The sequence below is a fragment of the Centrocercus urophasianus genome, unplaced genomic scaffold (assembly GCF_019232065.1).
Source record: "Centrocercus urophasianus isolate 14NV4802_14NV808 unplaced genomic scaffold, USGS_Curo_1.0 seq_21, whole genome shotgun sequence".
Taxonomy (NCBI): domain Eukaryota; kingdom Metazoa; phylum Chordata; class Aves; order Galliformes; family Phasianidae; genus Centrocercus; species Centrocercus urophasianus.
This window is the reverse complement of record NW_024884767.1, coordinates 1,055,724-1,074,542: the sequence shown is the minus strand read 5'-3', so window position 1 is coordinate 1,074,542 and position 18,819 is coordinate 1,055,724. Positions and strand designations below refer to the sequence as shown.

The 18,819-nt window shown below is 37.6% G+C and overlaps 1 protein-coding gene across 1 annotated transcript; it reads left to right on the top strand.

Moving 5' to 3' along the window:
- The first annotated feature begins 63 nt into the window (after window positions 1-63).
- RAD17 (RAD17 checkpoint clamp loader component) lies at window positions 64-14,396 on the top strand. Its single transcript, XM_042823070.1, has 16 exons — window positions 64-120; window positions 487-762; window positions 1,498-1,581; window positions 2,252-2,408; window positions 2,850-2,986; window positions 3,994-4,046; window positions 4,141-4,266; window positions 4,350-4,419; window positions 5,061-5,172; window positions 7,586-7,780; window positions 8,905-8,990; window positions 10,030-10,176; window positions 10,598-10,744; window positions 11,450-11,570; window positions 12,374-12,431; window positions 13,308-14,396. Exons 1-16 carry the CDS (start codon window positions 79-81, stop codon window positions 13,558-13,560), a joined length of 2,064 nt encoding a protein of 687 aa, XP_042679004.1. The 5' UTR covers window positions 64-78; the 3' UTR covers window positions 13,561-14,396.
- The last annotated feature ends 4,423 nt before the right edge of the window (window positions 14,397-18,819 follow it).

Below are 18,819 nucleotides of genomic sequence, written 5' to 3'. Positions count from 1 at the left end.
GGCGGCGGGAAGGCCGCGTCGCGGCGGAAGGGGGCTTGGCACCGCGTCGCGCGGCGCTGCCCGGCGGCTCGGCCCGGGATGTCCGGGACTGCGGCGGGGCGACAGCTGGCGCCGGCGGAGGTGGGGCTCGAGGCGGTCAGTTTAAAACCGAGTGGAGGCAATGTGAACTTAATCTTCGTGTGGGAGCGATGTTTTTAACCGGCAGTTTTAGAACAGCCTGTGTATGCTGTGCGCTGCTGGTGGTGTTAGTTATTTCTGCTCTAGCTTGTTCTGGTTTCCAGTTTGCTACAAAATGCTCTGCTGTGGAATCTAAAGTGTGATTTACTTTGTTAACTCTTAGAAAGTTTGTACTCGGATTAAAAAAGCATTGTTACTAAAGGCCTTTACAGGGTATTCTCTGTGCGTGCCTGATAGGATTTTCAGATTGCACCCATGTGAAGAGGGAAGGTAATGCTGTAACAATATCAATTCCTTGTATTTTACCAGGCGACAGATTGGTTGGCCTGTTCGTTTGATGATTTCTTTGGAAGTGCAGATATTTCTTCCAGTGTGATTCCTGAAAAGTCGCACAAAGGCAACTCTGGGAGAAATCATCAGCGGAAGAAAGACCTGCCTGCTGTGCCGGGATGCAGCAAAAAGAAAGTCCTGTCAAGAAAAAGAGCAAAGTTGTCCTCAGTAGATCTGCCTTGTAACAAGTCCAGAATAAACTGGAACCAGTCTCAAGATGAGCCATGGGTAGATAAATACAAACCTGAAACTCAGGTATGAGAGATTTGAAGTGCAAATTTACTAGCAACGTTACATATGATGCTTTTATTTGTAATCGTTTTTGATCAGAAGTTAAATATGTTCTGTTTTATGGGGGCATTGAAGTTCTGATTTGATTATATACTGTCTGTAATGAAGATTATAATGTGCTATATATCTGTAGGATGTATGCCTTCTAGCAGGCTTCTGGAGGATATAAAGCTACTGACATTTCCTGTCCATCAACACCTAAACTTCTGAATCTGTTGTCAAATCTGACAGTTCAATTCAAGGAAAATCCACAACTAGTGAAAAGAGAGAGAAATGAGTTAATGCAGTACTTGTATTTCATATTTAATTTTTTAGTAGTCCAGCTATGGTGAGGAACTGGGTCACAAGACTAGAAATTTAGAAAGATCCACGTAGTATTAGAGTCAAGGATCAGTTCTAGCAATAGCTGCAAAGCATTTGTGTGTAATCACACTGCAAGATCATGTTGTTACTTTAGGAATCAAAAATCATTCATTATTTCCATACTGCAAGGAATGGGAAATTGGTTGTTTGAGGAAATAAGTTCTAATGATTGTCCTTCATTTACTTCTAAAGCATAGTGTATGTAACTGAAACATACGCATACACAGCTGTTATTTTACTCAGCCTGTTTTCTGTTCTTGAATTTCATCGTTAAAGTTTTAGAAACTGTAATGCATACTTATAAATTCATTTCATACATTTTTCATCTTGTTTTAGAATGACCTTGCTGTCCAAAAGAAGAAAATTGAAGAAGTTGAAACATGGTTAAAAATACATATATTTCGGAGACAGCCAAAGCAGGTAATTTTGGTGAAATTAGCAGGTAGAGGTACAAAATTGTCTAACCAAATTGGATTGAATTCTAATTTAATTAAAAAAAACAAAACAAAACAAAAAAACAAAACAAAAAAAACCCACAAGAACAAAACCTGAAAAAAAAAACCAAGCAAACCACAAGCCAACCCACAAGCCCTACGCAAAGAGAAGTAGAGATGGATTCTGTTTTTGCTCAGCAGCATTATTTTCTGGCACCTAGTCAATTCATACCTTCAGCTTGGTGTGCTTTTATAACTGCATTTTATCTCCAGCAGTATGATTTTAAATAGTGAGGCAAACTTCTAGTCGTAGTGACTTGATGCAATAGGATGCTTTTAATTTCTGGATTGTTAGGCATTCTTATACAAATGCATCATTTACTGGCTAATATTCTTTTCACCTGATTCTTCTGTTCCGTTTATATTATGTTGGTACCCCATATAGCATGCAGTTAGCCATGCAGATGCTGGGAGCAAGCCTTGCAGATTTCTGTTCTAGTTCTTTCTGAGTACTGAATAGGTAATTAAAAACTCAAACTATTTACCTCTTCTTATTTGTAAAAGAGAATCTTTGCTGTATGAAAGATAACGGTATTCATCATCAGTCTACATTTAATCTTTATTCAAAATGTTTGGAGTTATTTTTTCTCTGTCAGGGTGGCTGTGTTTTGCTGTTAACTGGTCCTGCTGGCTGTGGAAAGACAGCAACTATACAAATATTAGCAAAAGATCTTGGTGTGCAAGTGCAAGAATGGACCAATCCAGTATCTTTAGACTTCACAAAAGAAGACTTATTAAATATATCTGGCCATAGTAAGTATTTTATTTTATTTTTTTGGATAATTTTGTGATTTGTTTTGTATGTAACAGAGATAAAAGCATAAAAAAAATACAGACTACAAAGTCAGACTGATGTCTATATAAGCCACCTCCTTGGAGTTCAGTAATAGTCTGAAAAGGGATTTACTTTTTACAGTGTTTACTCCAAAGCAGTTTGCAGTTCATACAGAAAGCAGTGTAATGTTTTGGATACCATCTGAACTAGTTAAATAAGAATGTATCTTTGAGTTTTCCATTGAATTCTTCCCTTTGAAAACTATCTTTTATTTGAAATGTGTTTGCCAAAAGGCTTTGCTGCTGGTCTTCAGTGGCTGTTATCTGAAAGTAGCATGGGTGGGTATTAGTTCTTGCGGGTATTTGTATTCTACTTGCTGTAACATCGAATACACATTTTTAATTAGTTTTCTTTTTCAGACTCAAATTCTCATGCGTTTTCAAGTCAGGCCCAATCAGCTCTCTTTCAGGATTTTCTGTTAAGAGCAAATAAATATAACAAACTTCAGATGCTTGGGGAGTCCTCAGAAAATGATAAAAAGCTTATTCTTGTTGAAGTAAGTGAAAACTTTTATAATAATCTTGACGTGCTAACTAGCTGCTGCTGGAGAATTAATGTTGGCACTTTATTGCCCATGAGTTTTTTGTTACTTTTTGGCTTTGACAGCTGGCTGAAAACAAGTTCTACCTGTGCTTAAACTGTATGATATAATTGCTGGGCAGAAACTGCATACTAATTCATATACAGAAATAAGTAATAGATACTCAAAAAGTGACTGGAACAATACTGAAAAAAATCATACCGTGTTTTGCTTCATAGCAATATTTGTGTATATACAAAGGCATGTGTAAAAATTACGCGTGTTAACTGAAGATACAGTAGAATATAGAAGTGCATGGGAATTAATAAAATAAGGCATTTGAAATTTACCCTTCTCATAAGCCATAACGGGAGATCCAGGAGAAGGCTTTATTTTCACAAATTCAGGAATATATCACACTACTACATCCTTCTTGAACTTCTCATTGTTTTTTGACAGAAAGATTTTCTAAATTAATAAAGTAGCCTTTAGTAAAGTGAACTTTCAAGAAAAAAAATAGAAGAGAGAGAAGTTTCAGCTGAGCAACATTGTCTACCATATAACTTGGGAAATGTAGATTCCTAAAACCTCTGTTCATATAATCACTTCCTTGTCTACCTCCTCTCATATCTGATACACTATGTCTTGCCTTCTTCAGTATGGCTGTTACTCTGTGTATATCTGTGTGTTTTGAATAGAATTGTCTAGCAGGCAGTGTTCTCACCCAAGGCTGTTTCTTAGGAAACAAGATTAGAAAGAAAATGCTTCTCCTAGGTAATTGTTTTTCCTGAAAAAAAGAAAGTTATGCTTCTCCCACACCCCTCACCCTACCTACTTCCCAGTTATCTTCAGCTTCAGCCACAGTTGAAGCCAAGCTAACTAGCAAGAAAAACCATGTAGCAATATAGCACGCCTTAAGTTAGTCTGCGGGAGAGAATATTTACACCTGAATGTAATGACAGCAGTTAATTTGTTTTGAATAGGACATGCCAAACCAATTCTATCGAGACCCTAGCAGTCTACATGAAATTCTCAGGTTAGTTATAAATAAGTTTTTAATGGTTAGCCTTAGCCATTCTGCACTATAGTGGAGTTTGAATCCTCTTACACGTTTTTATTTTTCACTTTAGGAGATTTGTACGTACAAGTAGATGTCCTCTAATATTTATAATATCAGATAACTTCAGTGGAGACAGCAACCAGAGGTTACTATTCCCCAAAGAAATTCTAGAGGAGTTGTGTGTATCAGTTATTAGGTAAGATCTTCTGTCTCATTAAAAATTTATTAAAAATAAATGAGAATTCAGAAACTAATTCATTTTTTAATGGAATTTAACAGTTTCAAGCCCGTTGCACCAACAAACATGATGAAAGTTCTTAATCGAATAGCTACAGCAGAAGCTAACATGGTAAGTTGTCAAAACTGTGAACTTCTGCAGGGTTCTGGGACCAAAAGATTTCTGGCTTTTATATGTGAAATTTGTTATTCCTACTTGTTTTTGCTATTTGCTTGATCTTTGATCAAGTAACAGGCTTTTGCCCCCAGGAGGGGGGAAGAGGGGGAGGTAGGAGCAGGAAAGGCTATAGCAAAATACAAGGAAGAAAAGGGAAAGCCATCTTGTTTTTAAGATGAGATCCCCTTGATCCTTTGTCTGAAGTTGCCTCTGAGAATTCTGCCTTTTACAGAAACCGTATGTATAAAACAAGTAATAGGAATAGAAGTTACTTTTTTTATGGTATTCATTAAGACCTGAAGACCATTAACCCCACTCATGTACTCTCAAGCTTTTAGATTATAATCTAGTCTACTCCTGAGTGGCAGTTACAAAATAAATTTGTGTGTTGTTTTCTCTAGTCTTGAAATTTAAAATATGGTGATTTATTGAGCTGGAGATCTTACCTGGCCTGAACATATGCTGAGTTCAATGTAATATAATAATATAATATAGTCTGTTCATGGTCTGTATCAGGGATGGGTACCTATAGTAAAAGGAATACTCAAATATGCCTTTTCCCATGTAATTATTTTGAATGTTGCTTTTACCTGTAGAACAGAGAGAAGAACTATGCTCCTGATAGAACTTCGCTGGAGTTGCTTTGCAAGGGCTGTTCAGGTGACATAAGAAGCGCAATAAACAGCCTCCAGTTTTTTTCCATGAAAGGTAAATATCTATGATTTTGGTGAAATTGAGTGACATTTTGACTGCTTCCACAGTGAAGAAAAACTGTTGAGTGCTGAAGATCCGTTATGTGGGGTTATGTGGGCTGTGTGAAAAACTTGATATCTTGCTGTGGTAAAAGGGAGCAGGTTTTGTTGTTGTTGTTTGTTTTAGGTAGCTGTGTAGATAATTCTGCTGTTTACATATAAACTCAGTGATTACTAATAATATACATAGGTTGTTCTGAAAGTAGTGCCTTCTGTTTATTTCCATGGAAGCTATGAGAGGTACAAAGAGCACAGTATACTATTTGATAGAGCAAGTTGTCAGGTACAAAACATTCTTCTTCAAGATAGTCACCCCCGTTAGCTGTACATCTTTTGAACAAGAGCCTGTGTGGTGCACTTGTAAACGATCTGCACTGGTGTAGGTGAGCCACTCTCACTGCTGCTGAAATGCAACACTCACCACCTCACTGTGCTCTCACTCACTGCTTGGTCTCAGAAGCATTCAGCGAGCATTGAGGAGTATCAGTGGGTGCCATATTTTCTACATGGAGGAATGGAGTGAACCTTTGCTTCAGTTGCAATTCCATGTCAGACATCATTCTGTCAGACTGTCCCTCCGCTGCCATCTGTTGCACAGCAACATGTCATGAAATATTGGTGGGAAGGTTCCACTTTCACTGCCATCCAACCAGCATCCACCTCTGTTGTGGGCCAGCATCATGAAGTAGGAGGTATTACTTTTGAAGCAGCCCTCATGTACTGGCAGTGTGTCTGTTGAACATAATGCAATCGTCTCTCTTCCTCTCTAAGTCTTTTGGTATTAGTATGTGTTCACTGATGAAAACTTTTATGATGCAACCTCAGTTTGAAAGTGATAGTTTCTCTGCTTGGTTCTCTTTGCACTTAGCTCTACTTATGTAGCATTTCTGAAATAGCCCACTGATTTTTTGTGTGTAATTTCTGAAGTGATTGTTAGTAAGTTGAAAAGCTGTGAGGTAGCATAATCTATTCTGAAGTTATTGACTGAAAAGAAAAATTTTTTGTGAAGTTCAGTATATTAAGAGCCTTCAAAGCACAGGACTAGACGGCGTTCAAATCAAACTTAAATTGGGAAAATTGGGATTATTTCAGATCTTCCCATGTAGGAAGAAGAGACTTTTTCTCTGTCTTTTGTAAGCGCTGGAAGTCAGAATGTGTAAAGAAAAAATATATGGAAGATATGTAATCTTTTTTTTTTTTTTTTTTTTTTCAGTCTGTTTTGTAGCGCATGTAATTCATTCTAGGAACTTTTAGAGGATACCAGCATTTATATTCAACCTAGAAATAAGGAAGTGAATTTAACTTCAGTGGTATGTCTTTAAGCTAGTAGCAGATTTGTTTCTTTCCATTCCATCTTTCAGCAACGTGAAACAACATATAGCCTTATGTTTCACGTCAATGTAGCTTAGGTTTTAGACTTAAAAAAAAAAAAAAAAAAGTGCGAAATTCCTCTAATAAAAAGATTTTGATGATGGTGATGCCACTAAGTACATAAAAAGTAGGTTGGGAATACCTGAGGAGAGTTTGCTCTTGCTTACTGGTGGATGATAAGCAGCTTATACATACACAAACTGCTTGTTTTTAAGACTGTTTAGATTTTCTATGTTAATTTAAAGAAAACTCACTTCGGAAGTATAAAAACATGAGAGTTACAAAGAGAACTTGGAAGAAAACAAAGGCATACATACATTCTCTTTTCATATTTTTTTTTCCTTTAGATGCTAATGAAAATATCTTACTTCATGTTGAATAGAAATCGTTTAGTTGTTCAGGTGTGTTTCAGTTAGATAATAGATAGGCAGTCAGTGATGTTTTGGAGAGACCTCACCTCCATTTTCATTTCCTGAAAGCCATCAGAAGGATGGCAGGATTTGTTTTACAAGTATGTAACTTGGTGTGTGTGTTAGGTACATAATGATGTATTCAGTTTGGTGATATTAATGGGTAAAAGAGATCTGTGGTAATCATCGGAGAAGAAAAAACTAATTAAAGGATGATTTCCTCCAGTTTGGAGGACTTTGCTGCTAAATCAATTTCTGGGTTTGATAATTGTAGGAAATGTAATGGGAATATTATCTACATATATTTGCATCTGCCTTGTACTTTATTTATAAAGGAGAGATGGCTAACTTAAGAGGCATACGGAGCTAGAGTAAGTAAGCAAGAATGCCAGCTTCTCTTTTAGAATGGCACCGTAGAATGGCTTACAAGTGGAATGAAATTTGCTAGTGAAGATAATGGGGTTGCCTTCTTAATAAATGAGCTTTCTCATGGTGACTGCATTTATAAAACTTTCTGTATCTGTGGATTATATTTATTTATTTTACTCCAGTTACTTTATTCTGTCTGTGTTGTGCTTTTATTGGTAGATTGGTCATTGGAGAAAGATTTCTGGTCGAGGAAGAAACGGAGTTCCACGCTAAAAAATGAAACAGCAGCAGTGTATAATTTGAGGAAGAAAAGTAAATCCGATATTTTAGAAGACCAGGCAATACAAGCTATTGGTGGCAAAGATGCTTCCATCTTTCTTTTTCATGCTCTAGGGAAAATAATTTACTGCAAAAGTAAGAAAAGTTACTTGTTCTATCTTCAATAATGAGCAAAACATGTCAGATAATAGATAGCCTTCCCTTAAATAAGGCTAGGTGATCTCTAATGAACATGTTTTGTCATTGGTAACAGTAATAAACAGCAATAAATGTTTTTGGTAGCTGAGATTGCAGCTGTCTGTATTCAGAAGAGAAATAATGCATGCTTCATCAGAGAATTACTAAACATGTAATAAAATGCATAACTCTAGTTTCTTTAGGTCCGCATGCTGTCAAGCACGCAAAGATAGCTATCCCAGAATTTTCTTTTGTGCACAGTACTTTGTTGTGTGGTTATGTTCTGTCCTCATATGTTTTCTTAGAGTTACAAAACACACCTGCAGCCCTTCAGTTGCTGCCTTTCCTGTTTGGGTTTGATTCGTTTTGCTGTCTCTTTCTCCTTATTTCAAGTCCTTGGTTCCTTTGAGACCTGTGTGTCTTTCTGAGCTGAAAGGCTCTTTGACTTCTCCTTTTAGTATCCTGTCTCCCTTTCCACTTTTCTCTTCACTGCTTTCTATACACACAGCTCTGTAAATGTATTCCTCTCTAGTCTGCATGTATGGTTACTGTCCTTTATTTTTTTTTTTTTAATATTTGAAAAATATCATTCAGAAGAATCAGATATTTATGCTGTGTTACTATCTGTAGTGATCGGAATCAGAATTCATAATGCAATTTTTCCACCTTTTCCTAATAATTGACAGAATTTCTCCCCCAAACCAATTAAGAAATGACGAGAGGAAGGAGTACGAAAATCTTCAAGTGGATTTTATTTTATAAAGGATAGTATAACCAATTACATTCTGTTGACTATATTGATGCGGGCATAAACACTTAAACTGGAAACAGTGCAACCTCCTTGTTGGTAAAGTCAAGTTAGTTAGTCAAGTCCACGGTCTGTGTGAAGGCTTTTGTTCGTGAACTTGCATGCTTCTGTTCTTGCTCCCGTCTCATCTGTGTTCTGATTTTTGAATGTAACATCTGAAATGTCTTTTTTTTTTTTTTCTTTTTTTCTTTTCCTTTACCCTAGCTTTTTAGTAATACGCATTAATGTAACCATTTCTGGTACTAAAAGACTATGGATTATACAATTCTTTTAGGAGAACCGTTGTCAGAATCTGAATTTCCTCAGCTGCCTTCTCACTTAATGGAACACCGTCGAGATACCTTGCTTATCCACCCTGAGGTACATCTTCAATTTTGATTTGGAGAAAAAAAAAAAAAAAAAGAAAGAAGCAAGCAAACCTGAGTGGTTGATGCGTATTCTCAAGCAGAGTGGCTTTCTCATTAATCTTAATATACGTATACTCTGTCTACCTGAGTTAAAGAATAATTATTCTGGAAGGGACTTCTAGAGACTAGCTTCAAAGACTGATTGGATTCCCAATCCTGTTGAGTTTTGAGTACCTTCAATAAGTCAGAGAGAACCTCAGGCTTGTATGCAGGCGTGTATGCAGACTGTGCCCATTGCCTATCATCTTTTTGCTGTGCATGATTGAGTGGAGTTTTGAGTTCACCTTTCTGTTGTCACCCATTACAGGGTTGAAAACAGCTTCCAGCCCCTCTTATCCTTCTTTAGGAACAAACAACCCTTCATTTTCTATATGAATGGTTTGGGACCTTGATGACTATCCTGACCCTGCCATGAGCAGGGTCACCTCTTACTAGACCAAGTTGCCTAAAGGTCCTTCCTACCTGAGGTCTTCTTAGGATCATCTTCATGGCTCTCCTTTTGACCTGCTCTAACAGGTCGGTCTTCTTCTTCAGCTAGGGGCCCCAGAGCTGAATGCAGTGCTCTAGGTTAGGCCTTATGAGGGCAGAGTGTGAAGGGAAATCACCTCCCTCCTGGCCACTCCTTTGTTGATACAGTGCAGGGTGCAGTTGGCCTTTTGGGCTGCAGCCACATGCATCTGGGTAATGTCCAGCTTTTCATTCATTGGTACTCCAAATCCCTTCTCTGCAGGGCTGCTGCACTGCCAGTCCACCATCTCCCAGCCTGTATTCTTTGCCCCAACCCAGATACTGGACCTTGCACTTGGCCTTGTTGAACTTGATGAGGTTTCCATGGGCTCATCTCTCAAGCCTGTCAGGGTCCCAACGTATGGCATCCTTTCCCTGCTTGGGTTACATGTGCCAGTTCCCTAACCATCAAAATGTATCATAGTTTTATAGGATGCATTTCCTTCATACTGTGTAAAATCTGGACATGTTTTTTGTCCCCACAGGATATTGTGGAAAAATCACATATGTCTGGAAGCATGTTCAATTTGTACCTTCACCAGAACTATGTAGAATTTTTTACTGACATAGATGATGTTGTGAGAGCCAGTGAGTACCTGAGTACTGCTGATGTCCTTTGTGCTAATTGGAATGTAAGTCATTTTACGTTATAAAGATTATATATGTTTTCATATACATTTTTTGTGCAACTTGACACCATTTTGTTATAGTTGATCACTGTATCTCATATATGCTACAGTGCATATGCGTATATATGTGTATATATACATGCCATACTATGGTATTAAGAACACTTTATAGAACAATCTAATGTATTCTACAAAGTGTTTTTGAGTAGAACAGAAGTGTGTTAAAATGTGTTACAGGCTGCATGTTTTTTCCCTGAAGAACTTGAGCTGGTGTTCTGTTTGGCTCTGACTAGTGATTCTGCACTAACCCAAATACATGTGGGATATGTTGTGTGTCACTGCAGGTACCAGTTGGTTCTGGTTCAGATGAGATGTGCTATACACAGTCCTCAAGTTATTGTAATGCCCATTTTTTTTTCCTTAGTCACGGCTTGTGATGGAAGAGTACAGTACATCTGTATCTACTCGAGGTGTGATACATTCAAATTCATCCAGAGCCTTTGCCCACTGCCAAGGAGGGATGGGGTTCCGGCCCTTACATAAACCTCAGTGGTTCTTTATCAATAGCAAGGTAAATGCTTGTTGTTTTGAGGAAATTACTACATCTTAGTGATTTTAGCAGTATATATGAGGTTTGCATGCATTGTCAAATATGATATTTTGACATAAGCTACTTCTAAATGACATTCGTACGAGGAGGTCCATTTGAATTGTTTATTCCTTTAAAGGAAAAATAAAATGGAGTCCTCTGATAGTGTTCTCTTTCTTCAAATTGGCATACTTCTGGGATAGTTTTAATCCTAAGTTACATGGTTAGTGTTTAAATAATGTAAGATATTTCTAAAAATAAGTGTAACTTGAGCAGTTTAAACTACTTTAAAATATTCTGTAACAAATTACTGCTGTTGTACTGTGTGGTTTTTTTTTTGGATGTAATTTGTCTATGAGATGTGTCAGCTCTTGGCATTTTTTTTGCATTTGAATGCATACCTGCCCTGCTGTGTCTGCCTGTATATAGGATAAAAACTTGCAGAAATCTTTAATGTGTGGTGGAAGACAAAAGTGAAGATGTGTACTGCTGTTTTGTAATCTGTATATCTGAACTCAACTTTTTCTGTCTTTTCTGTATTAATTCTTCACAAGCCTGTGCACAGTTATCCAGAAGACCAGGAAATTGTCCTCCTGCTCTTTATCACACTGAATATATATGTCAGTTCTGGTTTAGCAGGGTTTGTATTGTGATTATTTATTTTTTATTTTTCCCCAACTCTTACAGTATCAAGAAAACTGTGCTGCTGCAAAATCTCTCTTTTCAAGCTTCTGTTTATCACCAGAGTGTCTTCAGACAGAGTTACTGCCTTACCTTGCAAAGTTAGCAAATCCAATGAGAAACGAAGGTAAGATCAGTGTAACTCTTGTTTTAGTGTTTTGTTTTGTTTTTGTTGTTTTTTTTCCCCCTAGGTATTAAAGCATATTGAAAAATTTCAGCACTACCAGGTATTTAACTTGGAGAAGTCAGGAAACTTGCCAGTCTCACTCTTCACCTCCCTTTTTTCATAGTGTACTGGGTAACACAGTGGAGGAAAACAAAAACAACAACAAAAAAAGTAGTTATTTTAGTCCTAAGGCTTCTTTTAGAGCTTTTTAATTAGGGGACTTAGTGAGAAGCCTTTTGGAAGTGCAGAAGACAATTTTAGCTGCATCTTCCTTGCTTGCTGATCCCTATCAAATAACATTAAGTCTTAGAAAGGCTCTGAGGAGTCTTTCCTAGGAGAAGTAAATAAGATCAGAGTGCACAGTGCTTTGTTGTCTAATGTAAGACAATCCATGCAGAAAATGTTTTCTTTGTATGATAAATAATTTGGAAATTACTTTTCAGACAGCTATGTCGCTTACACCGTGATAATTGCTTCTAATAACAGCCTTATATAAGGCCGTGGCATCTGGATGAATTCTTTTCGTAGGCTGCGTTTTAATAACTGCAGAACAGTTTCACAGCTGATGATTGTTTTTCTATTTTATTGTGTAGGGAATGTGCAAATATGTTATGGCAGCTATTTAAGCTGTTTTGATAGCCAAATTACTGCAGATTTTTACAGGACCACTTAAGCGAACTTATAAACTGCTTATTTTCCAATGTGTTCAATTTTAAGTGTGTTATGATGTACTCAATATAATACTGGCTATTCTTTGTTCTCAGCTCAGATTGCTTTTATCCAAGATGTTGGGAGGCTGCCATTGAAAAGACATTTTGGGAGGTAGACTTGTCTTTTACTTTCTTTAAGGAAATAAAATGCTGTCTTTCTCTTAACATATACCGAGGAGGAGCCATTTCATACAAAAAATATTAGTGTATATCTGTGGTGTAATATTTTCCTCCATTTGCAGCATGACCGTTTCTAACTTTGGAAGCTAGAATTGTTTCTAGTTCAAATCTGTTTATAATTAGCAAGACCAATTTTAATGGAGCACTGATACAGAGATGCTACAAAAATTGAAGTCCAAATACTAAAGGGAAGATAATATGTGAAAAGAATTTCTCTTCATTTCTTTTCTGAAGTGGCCTGTTTCAAGTTCAGTTGCTGCCTGTCATGGCTGGATTCCGTGGGCTGCTGTCAGTCACTTCATTGTCAGCAGTTCATGTTGCTTTAGGAAAGGAGCAAATCCACTGCCACCGTAAGGAGAAACTTCAGGCAACAGTGGGTGCTAGAGACTAACAGAACACAGACATGTTTTTGTATTTTGCTGTTGCCATAGCTCTGGTGTGAGACTCTGTGTTGCTTTTCTTTATCTGAGAGAAATTTCTGTCTTCCGTAGTGTCTTCCGTAGTGTCTTGTGTAGCTTATGCATAGTGTTGAGTTCTGGGCTTGGAAGATGTGCACACAGGTGTAAAACTGATAATGAAGGTGAGGATATAAATTTAAAAAAAAACAAACAAACTTGTATAAATTAATTAACTAAGACTGACAGGGATATTACTGCTAGAAAATGTGAAAGCTGTTTGGCATCAGTGAACAGGGAAGGCCTGGATATTATGCAAGAGGTGTGGGAGAGCAGGAAGTGCAGTGGTTGCTTTGGCTGGCTGGTTTTGTTTTGTTTGATGGTGAGTTACTCTTGTAATGGTTATTTTACAGGTTAAAGCTTGAAACGCTTACTGATAAAGATCCTGGAGTTCCAGACTTATTTGTTGGTTGTGAGGAGGACCCTGCTGAGGTGGCTGTACAGATGGAGGAAAATAGAACAAATGAGAACGATTGGGATGGACTGCCCCTGTCATCCAGCCAGCACAGTGGAAGTGAACTACCTTGCAGTCAGCCTCAGCCTGTTGCTGCTCTAGTAGCTATGGAGGAAGATGAATTAAATATAGAGGAATATGACAGTGACTAAGTCCAACAAAGCATCAGCCACTGACTTAGCTGATAGATTATTATGTGCCAAAGGGCTTTGCTAAAATGAGTATGGTCTGCTGAATGGAGTGCAGGTGGGCTGGGAGGCCCAGTCTAAACATAACAGTGTCAGTATCAAGACACTTTTCTTTATCTTCCTCATAGCTTTGCAGGATCAGACCTGATCAGAATACTAAATCACAGGCTATTCCCTGCCTGTTCTGAGCCATAGAAGTATACTGAGACAAAGGGAGAACAATAAATGATAAATTTAAATAGTTTGAGGCTGTAGCTAATCAGTGCCATTCTTAAGTTATTGTTGTGTTTTTTTTTTTTTTTTTTTTTTTTACACATCTTCATTTACTTTGGAGTTTTACAATGTGTTCCTATTTACACATTTGGTAAGTTACCAGCATTTGAAGATTTTTCTAAAGTGTATGTCTTCAGAAAAATTATTGTTTAGAAGCTTGAACCTTCTGAAAGAGGAGATTTAAGGGGATATGTAAAAACTTTGATATCTTGTATTGATGATGTAAATAAAACTACTGTATGAATGCTGTTCTGTAATCTGCTAGAGATATTTTAACTGTTTATAAATAGAACATATGCTGTACAACAGTTTAGTTTGGATTTGTTTTTGAATTTTTTTGATAATTTATTGAGGTGAAAATACAACAGTTAAGCAGAAGTTCTTGTCCTATTTTTATTTGGTAGGAAGTTAATGGTGTCATGTAGTTTTCCTCTTTAAATTAGCTAGGCTGGAACAAAGAATAATTTCATGTTTGGCTACTGACATTCACAGTGTTTTGTCTTTATCAGAATAGACTGTTAAATACTTCTTGTTGTTTGGGTCCCTGTGTGAAATCATAAATCCCTTACATACATCATATCTCACATCATTGTAATTAGTGTTACTGCATAAATAAGAAAGCAAGGATCAAAACAACTTATTTTGAATGTGTGATATGTTTGCATTCTGTATTGCTAGCATACAAATTTTAAAAAAAAGAAATACACTAATCCAACATAAATTTAGAATTGCTGCCAATTTTGAATGCTCTGGCTTTGTCCCCTATGAAAGATCAGGTGTTGTCTTTATGACAAGTGTTTAATTTTGAAGAGGGGGAATTTACATCTTCAATTTACTACAGCTGTACTTATTCCATTCCTTACGTGGGATGCATGGGATGGGGTGGTCCCTGTTTAGTTCAGGTGAAGACTCAGTTTATCCAGGCCCCCTGCAGGTTTGTGTCACTAAAATGCCATCTGGACCCTCCTGAGCTCATAGAGGGTGTCTAGTACTGAAGGATGGTAATTTGTGCTATACTCATTTTCACTCTAATCAAAACTCTGAGCTACTTCACGTTTTTGAGCTTTCCTGATAATAGTATGAAGTAATAATAGTAACAAGAAAGTTCTTTAACATCAACTTCTGATTATTACTGTTGGCCTTGGCCTTACTAAAGCACTCAACACTTGGTTAATGACAAACTTCAGCAATAGAGACATATTACTGTCGTCTAGGGGATTCAAAATCACAACCATAAAACCTTTTTTACGTGGAGGTGCCACCAAAACTCCCACAATTTATATTGCAATAATATTGCATGCTCTTGTTTTCTGATGCCGGAATTGCAATGGAGTTCAAAATGTGTGAGTGGGATGAACGCCTCAAACTATGGAAGTTCTAGATGTGTTGCAGGGACATTCAGCTTCAGTTGCAAGCAGGTACAAGACTGAGTTGCTGCTACAGCCCACTCTCCAACCTCTGGAAGGAAAAAAACAGCCTTTGGTTCCCTGAGCAATGTTATCCCAGTTACAGAAAGAAGAGAAACACTGAAAAGAAAGCAAGCACCTTTTTTTTTTTTTTTTTTTTTTTAAATCATTTAATTGTAAACTGAACTCAGAATTAATCTGTTGATATATTTAGAATACAGCCTCTGTCTGTCCATTGGTGTGCTGCTGCTGTTTCAGTAATGTGCTACTGCAAATAATGTTCAGGTTGTTAAATTTTTTCTGCCCAGAGAGATTGCCCATGTCCTTAAAGGGAAAGTGATTAGAAGCACTGGAAATGTGTTTTTCTGAGGCATTATATAGTGTAATTGAAAACAAAAATCCCAGAAAGGTGTTGTCTGCCATCAAAAGATTATTATTCTAAGCTGGGAGCAGAAATGTCTTTTCTAAAAACACAGTAATTACTTTCCAGGAATAGTTTGGGGACTTTTTGGTAGGAGTAACGGATATCATATATAATTTTTAAGGTGTGGCCAAATAATTCCAACGTCACACCAGCCTTTGAGAAACCACTGTGGCTCATACTTGGGCTCTTCATACTCCCCCTGTAAATGTAGCTGTATATGCAGTGCACTGCACATTACCTGCATGGAAGACAGCCAGAGAAAAAGCGCTGGATTCACCTGCATATGCCAAAATCATCCCTTGCACGGATGGGAAGAGATGAACTTGGGGCAGTGGACTTCTCAGGTTTAGATGTGCTACCTGAACTCTGCAAGCATGCTTGTTTGTAAAGTCCCCTGGTACTTAGTTTGAAGAGTAAAAGAATGACACATTGGAGTTGGAGTTTTCTTTCCAGATTTCAGATGAAATTTCAGAGAAATAGAAATTCAAACCAACTTCTTGTCTTTCATACCTTGAAAGCAGGTAAAACATGTTTTTCATATTCATCCTTCAGAAAGCTGTTCTCCAAGGAAGTATATGATCCAAATTGTAATAAGTACCACGGCTCTGTATTTAAAAAATAAGAGAGATTTTTACATAACTTACTTTTGTGCTAAAGACTTATTTGGGATATATTCTCTTTTGCTAACAGAGCAGAATGGTGTCTGAAGACTGAACTTTTAATAAGTTTTGTAATTGATTTTATTCATCTAGGGTATTATTACAGAACAAGATACAATGGGAGTGTGCATTTTAGGCTATTTCATCCAATAATTTTCCATTACAATGAGAAAAGGAAGCTTTGTGATGGTCTTACTATGGCCTTCCAATAATTAAAGCAGACCTACAAGACAGATGGATAAAGATTCTTCACCAGGGTGTGTAGAAGTGTCAAGTATTAAACTAAAAGACAGTAGATTTAGATGAGATAAAAGGAAAAAAGTCTACTGTGAGAGTGCTTGGATACTGGAACTGCTTGCCCAGAGAGTTTTAGGATACCACCTCCCAGGAACTGTTCCAAGGTCAATTTGTACTGGATGTTGGGAAGCCTAATCTAGCGTAAGTTGTCCCTGAGAACTGAATGGTCCTTAAGGTGGTTTCCAACCCAAACCATTCTGTGATTCCGTGAATTAAGAGTTGTTAATAACAGAACCTTGTCGTATTTGATTAAGGACAGGCTTTGTGCATTTAAGATTAATTCCAATTGGAAATCTCTGTATGAGCATTCTTTTCATCAGTTTAGTTTCATACTTTCTCATTCTTTTAGTAGGTGGAATTTCTTGCAAAAAGACTAAAATTCTGCAAAACACTATTTCACACTGAAATTCAGATTTGCAGTCTTGTACATTCAGTTTCATGTTGAAGTGACATTTTTCAAAAAGGTTAAGATCATAATTCATGATAGTACTTTTAATGGAATAGTTTATCATTTTTTAATTTGTCTCTTTTCATTTGTCAGCCAATCTTGCAAGCAGTGTTGCAATTACTATTGAAGCTCTTGCTTCAGAAATTCATGTAAGTGAAGCTTCGTTTATGAGACTACCTCAGTTCAAATAAGCTTACAAGTCCTTATTGAAGTACCTTTATTGTGTTTGCTCGTGTATATTAAGCAATTTTTGATGGCAAAGAAGTCATACTGTTGACTAGAAGCTATCTTGAATTACTTAAGTCTGGAGAAAACATGGAGGAGTGAACGCAGCTTAGAAAGTTGTATCACTTAACAGCTGGCAATACCATAACATGCATTATTGCTGCGTATTAACACTATGGCTTCTGCAAATTAGAAGTCTACATGTACTGCACACATTTATGCATAGACTTGCAATCATGATTGGGAATGCTTCAATGAAAAACCAGCCACGTTTGTAGTAATTTGCCACCGTTAGAACATTCCTTCAGAAACTGTGAATGAGACATTAATCTGAGCTGCTTCTGGTTTCTAAGCAGGTGAACAAAAACAGAAAGAAAAATTCCATAGAATCACAGAATTGTAGGGATTGGAAAGGACCTCGAGAGGTCATTGCATCCAACCCCCCCTTCTTAAGCAGGTACCCTACAGGAGGTTGCACAATTAGGTGTCCAGGTCTTGCTTATTTCCATAGAAGAAGACTCCACAATGCTCTGGACAACCTATTCTAGTGCTCGTGTTTGATGAAAAACTGTCCATGAGCCAGCAGTGTGCACTTGCAGCACAGAAGGCCAGCTGTACCCTGGGCTACATCAACAAAGGTGTGGCAGCAGAGAGAGATGGTTGTCCCCCACTGCTCTACCCTTGTGAGATCCCATTTGGAGATACTGCATCCAAGCCTAGGGCCCCCAGTATGGGAAAGATGTGGGACTGTTGGAGTCATGGAAAATAATGCCACAGAGATTGTCAGGGCTATAGCTCCTATCCTATCCTATGAAGAAAGACTGAGGCAAATGGGCTTGTACACTTTGGAGAAGGCTCTAGGAAGACCTTTTTGTGGTTTCCCGTATTTGAAAGGAGCTTAGAAGCACAATGGGGACTGACTTTTTACACTCTCTGATAGTGATGGGACAAGGGGGGGATGGCTTTCAACTCAGAGGACAGATTTAGTTAGATGTTAGGAAAAAGATTTTTACTCAGAGGGTGGTGAGGTGCTGGAACAGGTTGCTTGAAGAGGTTGTGGATGCCCATCTCTGGAGGCATTCAAGGCCTGATTGGATAGAACCCTGATCTAGTGAATGGCAGGTCTGCCCATGGCAGGGAACTGAATGATCCTTGAGGTCGTTTCCAATTTGTGATTCCATGATTCCACAACAGATTGCTGGCAGACATTGGACTAGGATTGCAAGTCTCTTTGCTCCTCATATGTTGATAGCAACTCTAAAATTCTACTTCCAGGCAAAAAGATTGCCCATTTGATCCATTTTAATAAAAATTCGTCTTCAATACTTACCTGCACTTCATGAGATTAATTTGGCTTTGTATTAGAAACTCTTTTCCATCACTGATGTTATCTTGTCTCAGCTTCGGCTTTGTTTATTAGTGGTCCAGCATAACTTCTGCACTTCTTTTCCAACAATCTATCTATATGAATTCTGTTTATGAGGATCTCTC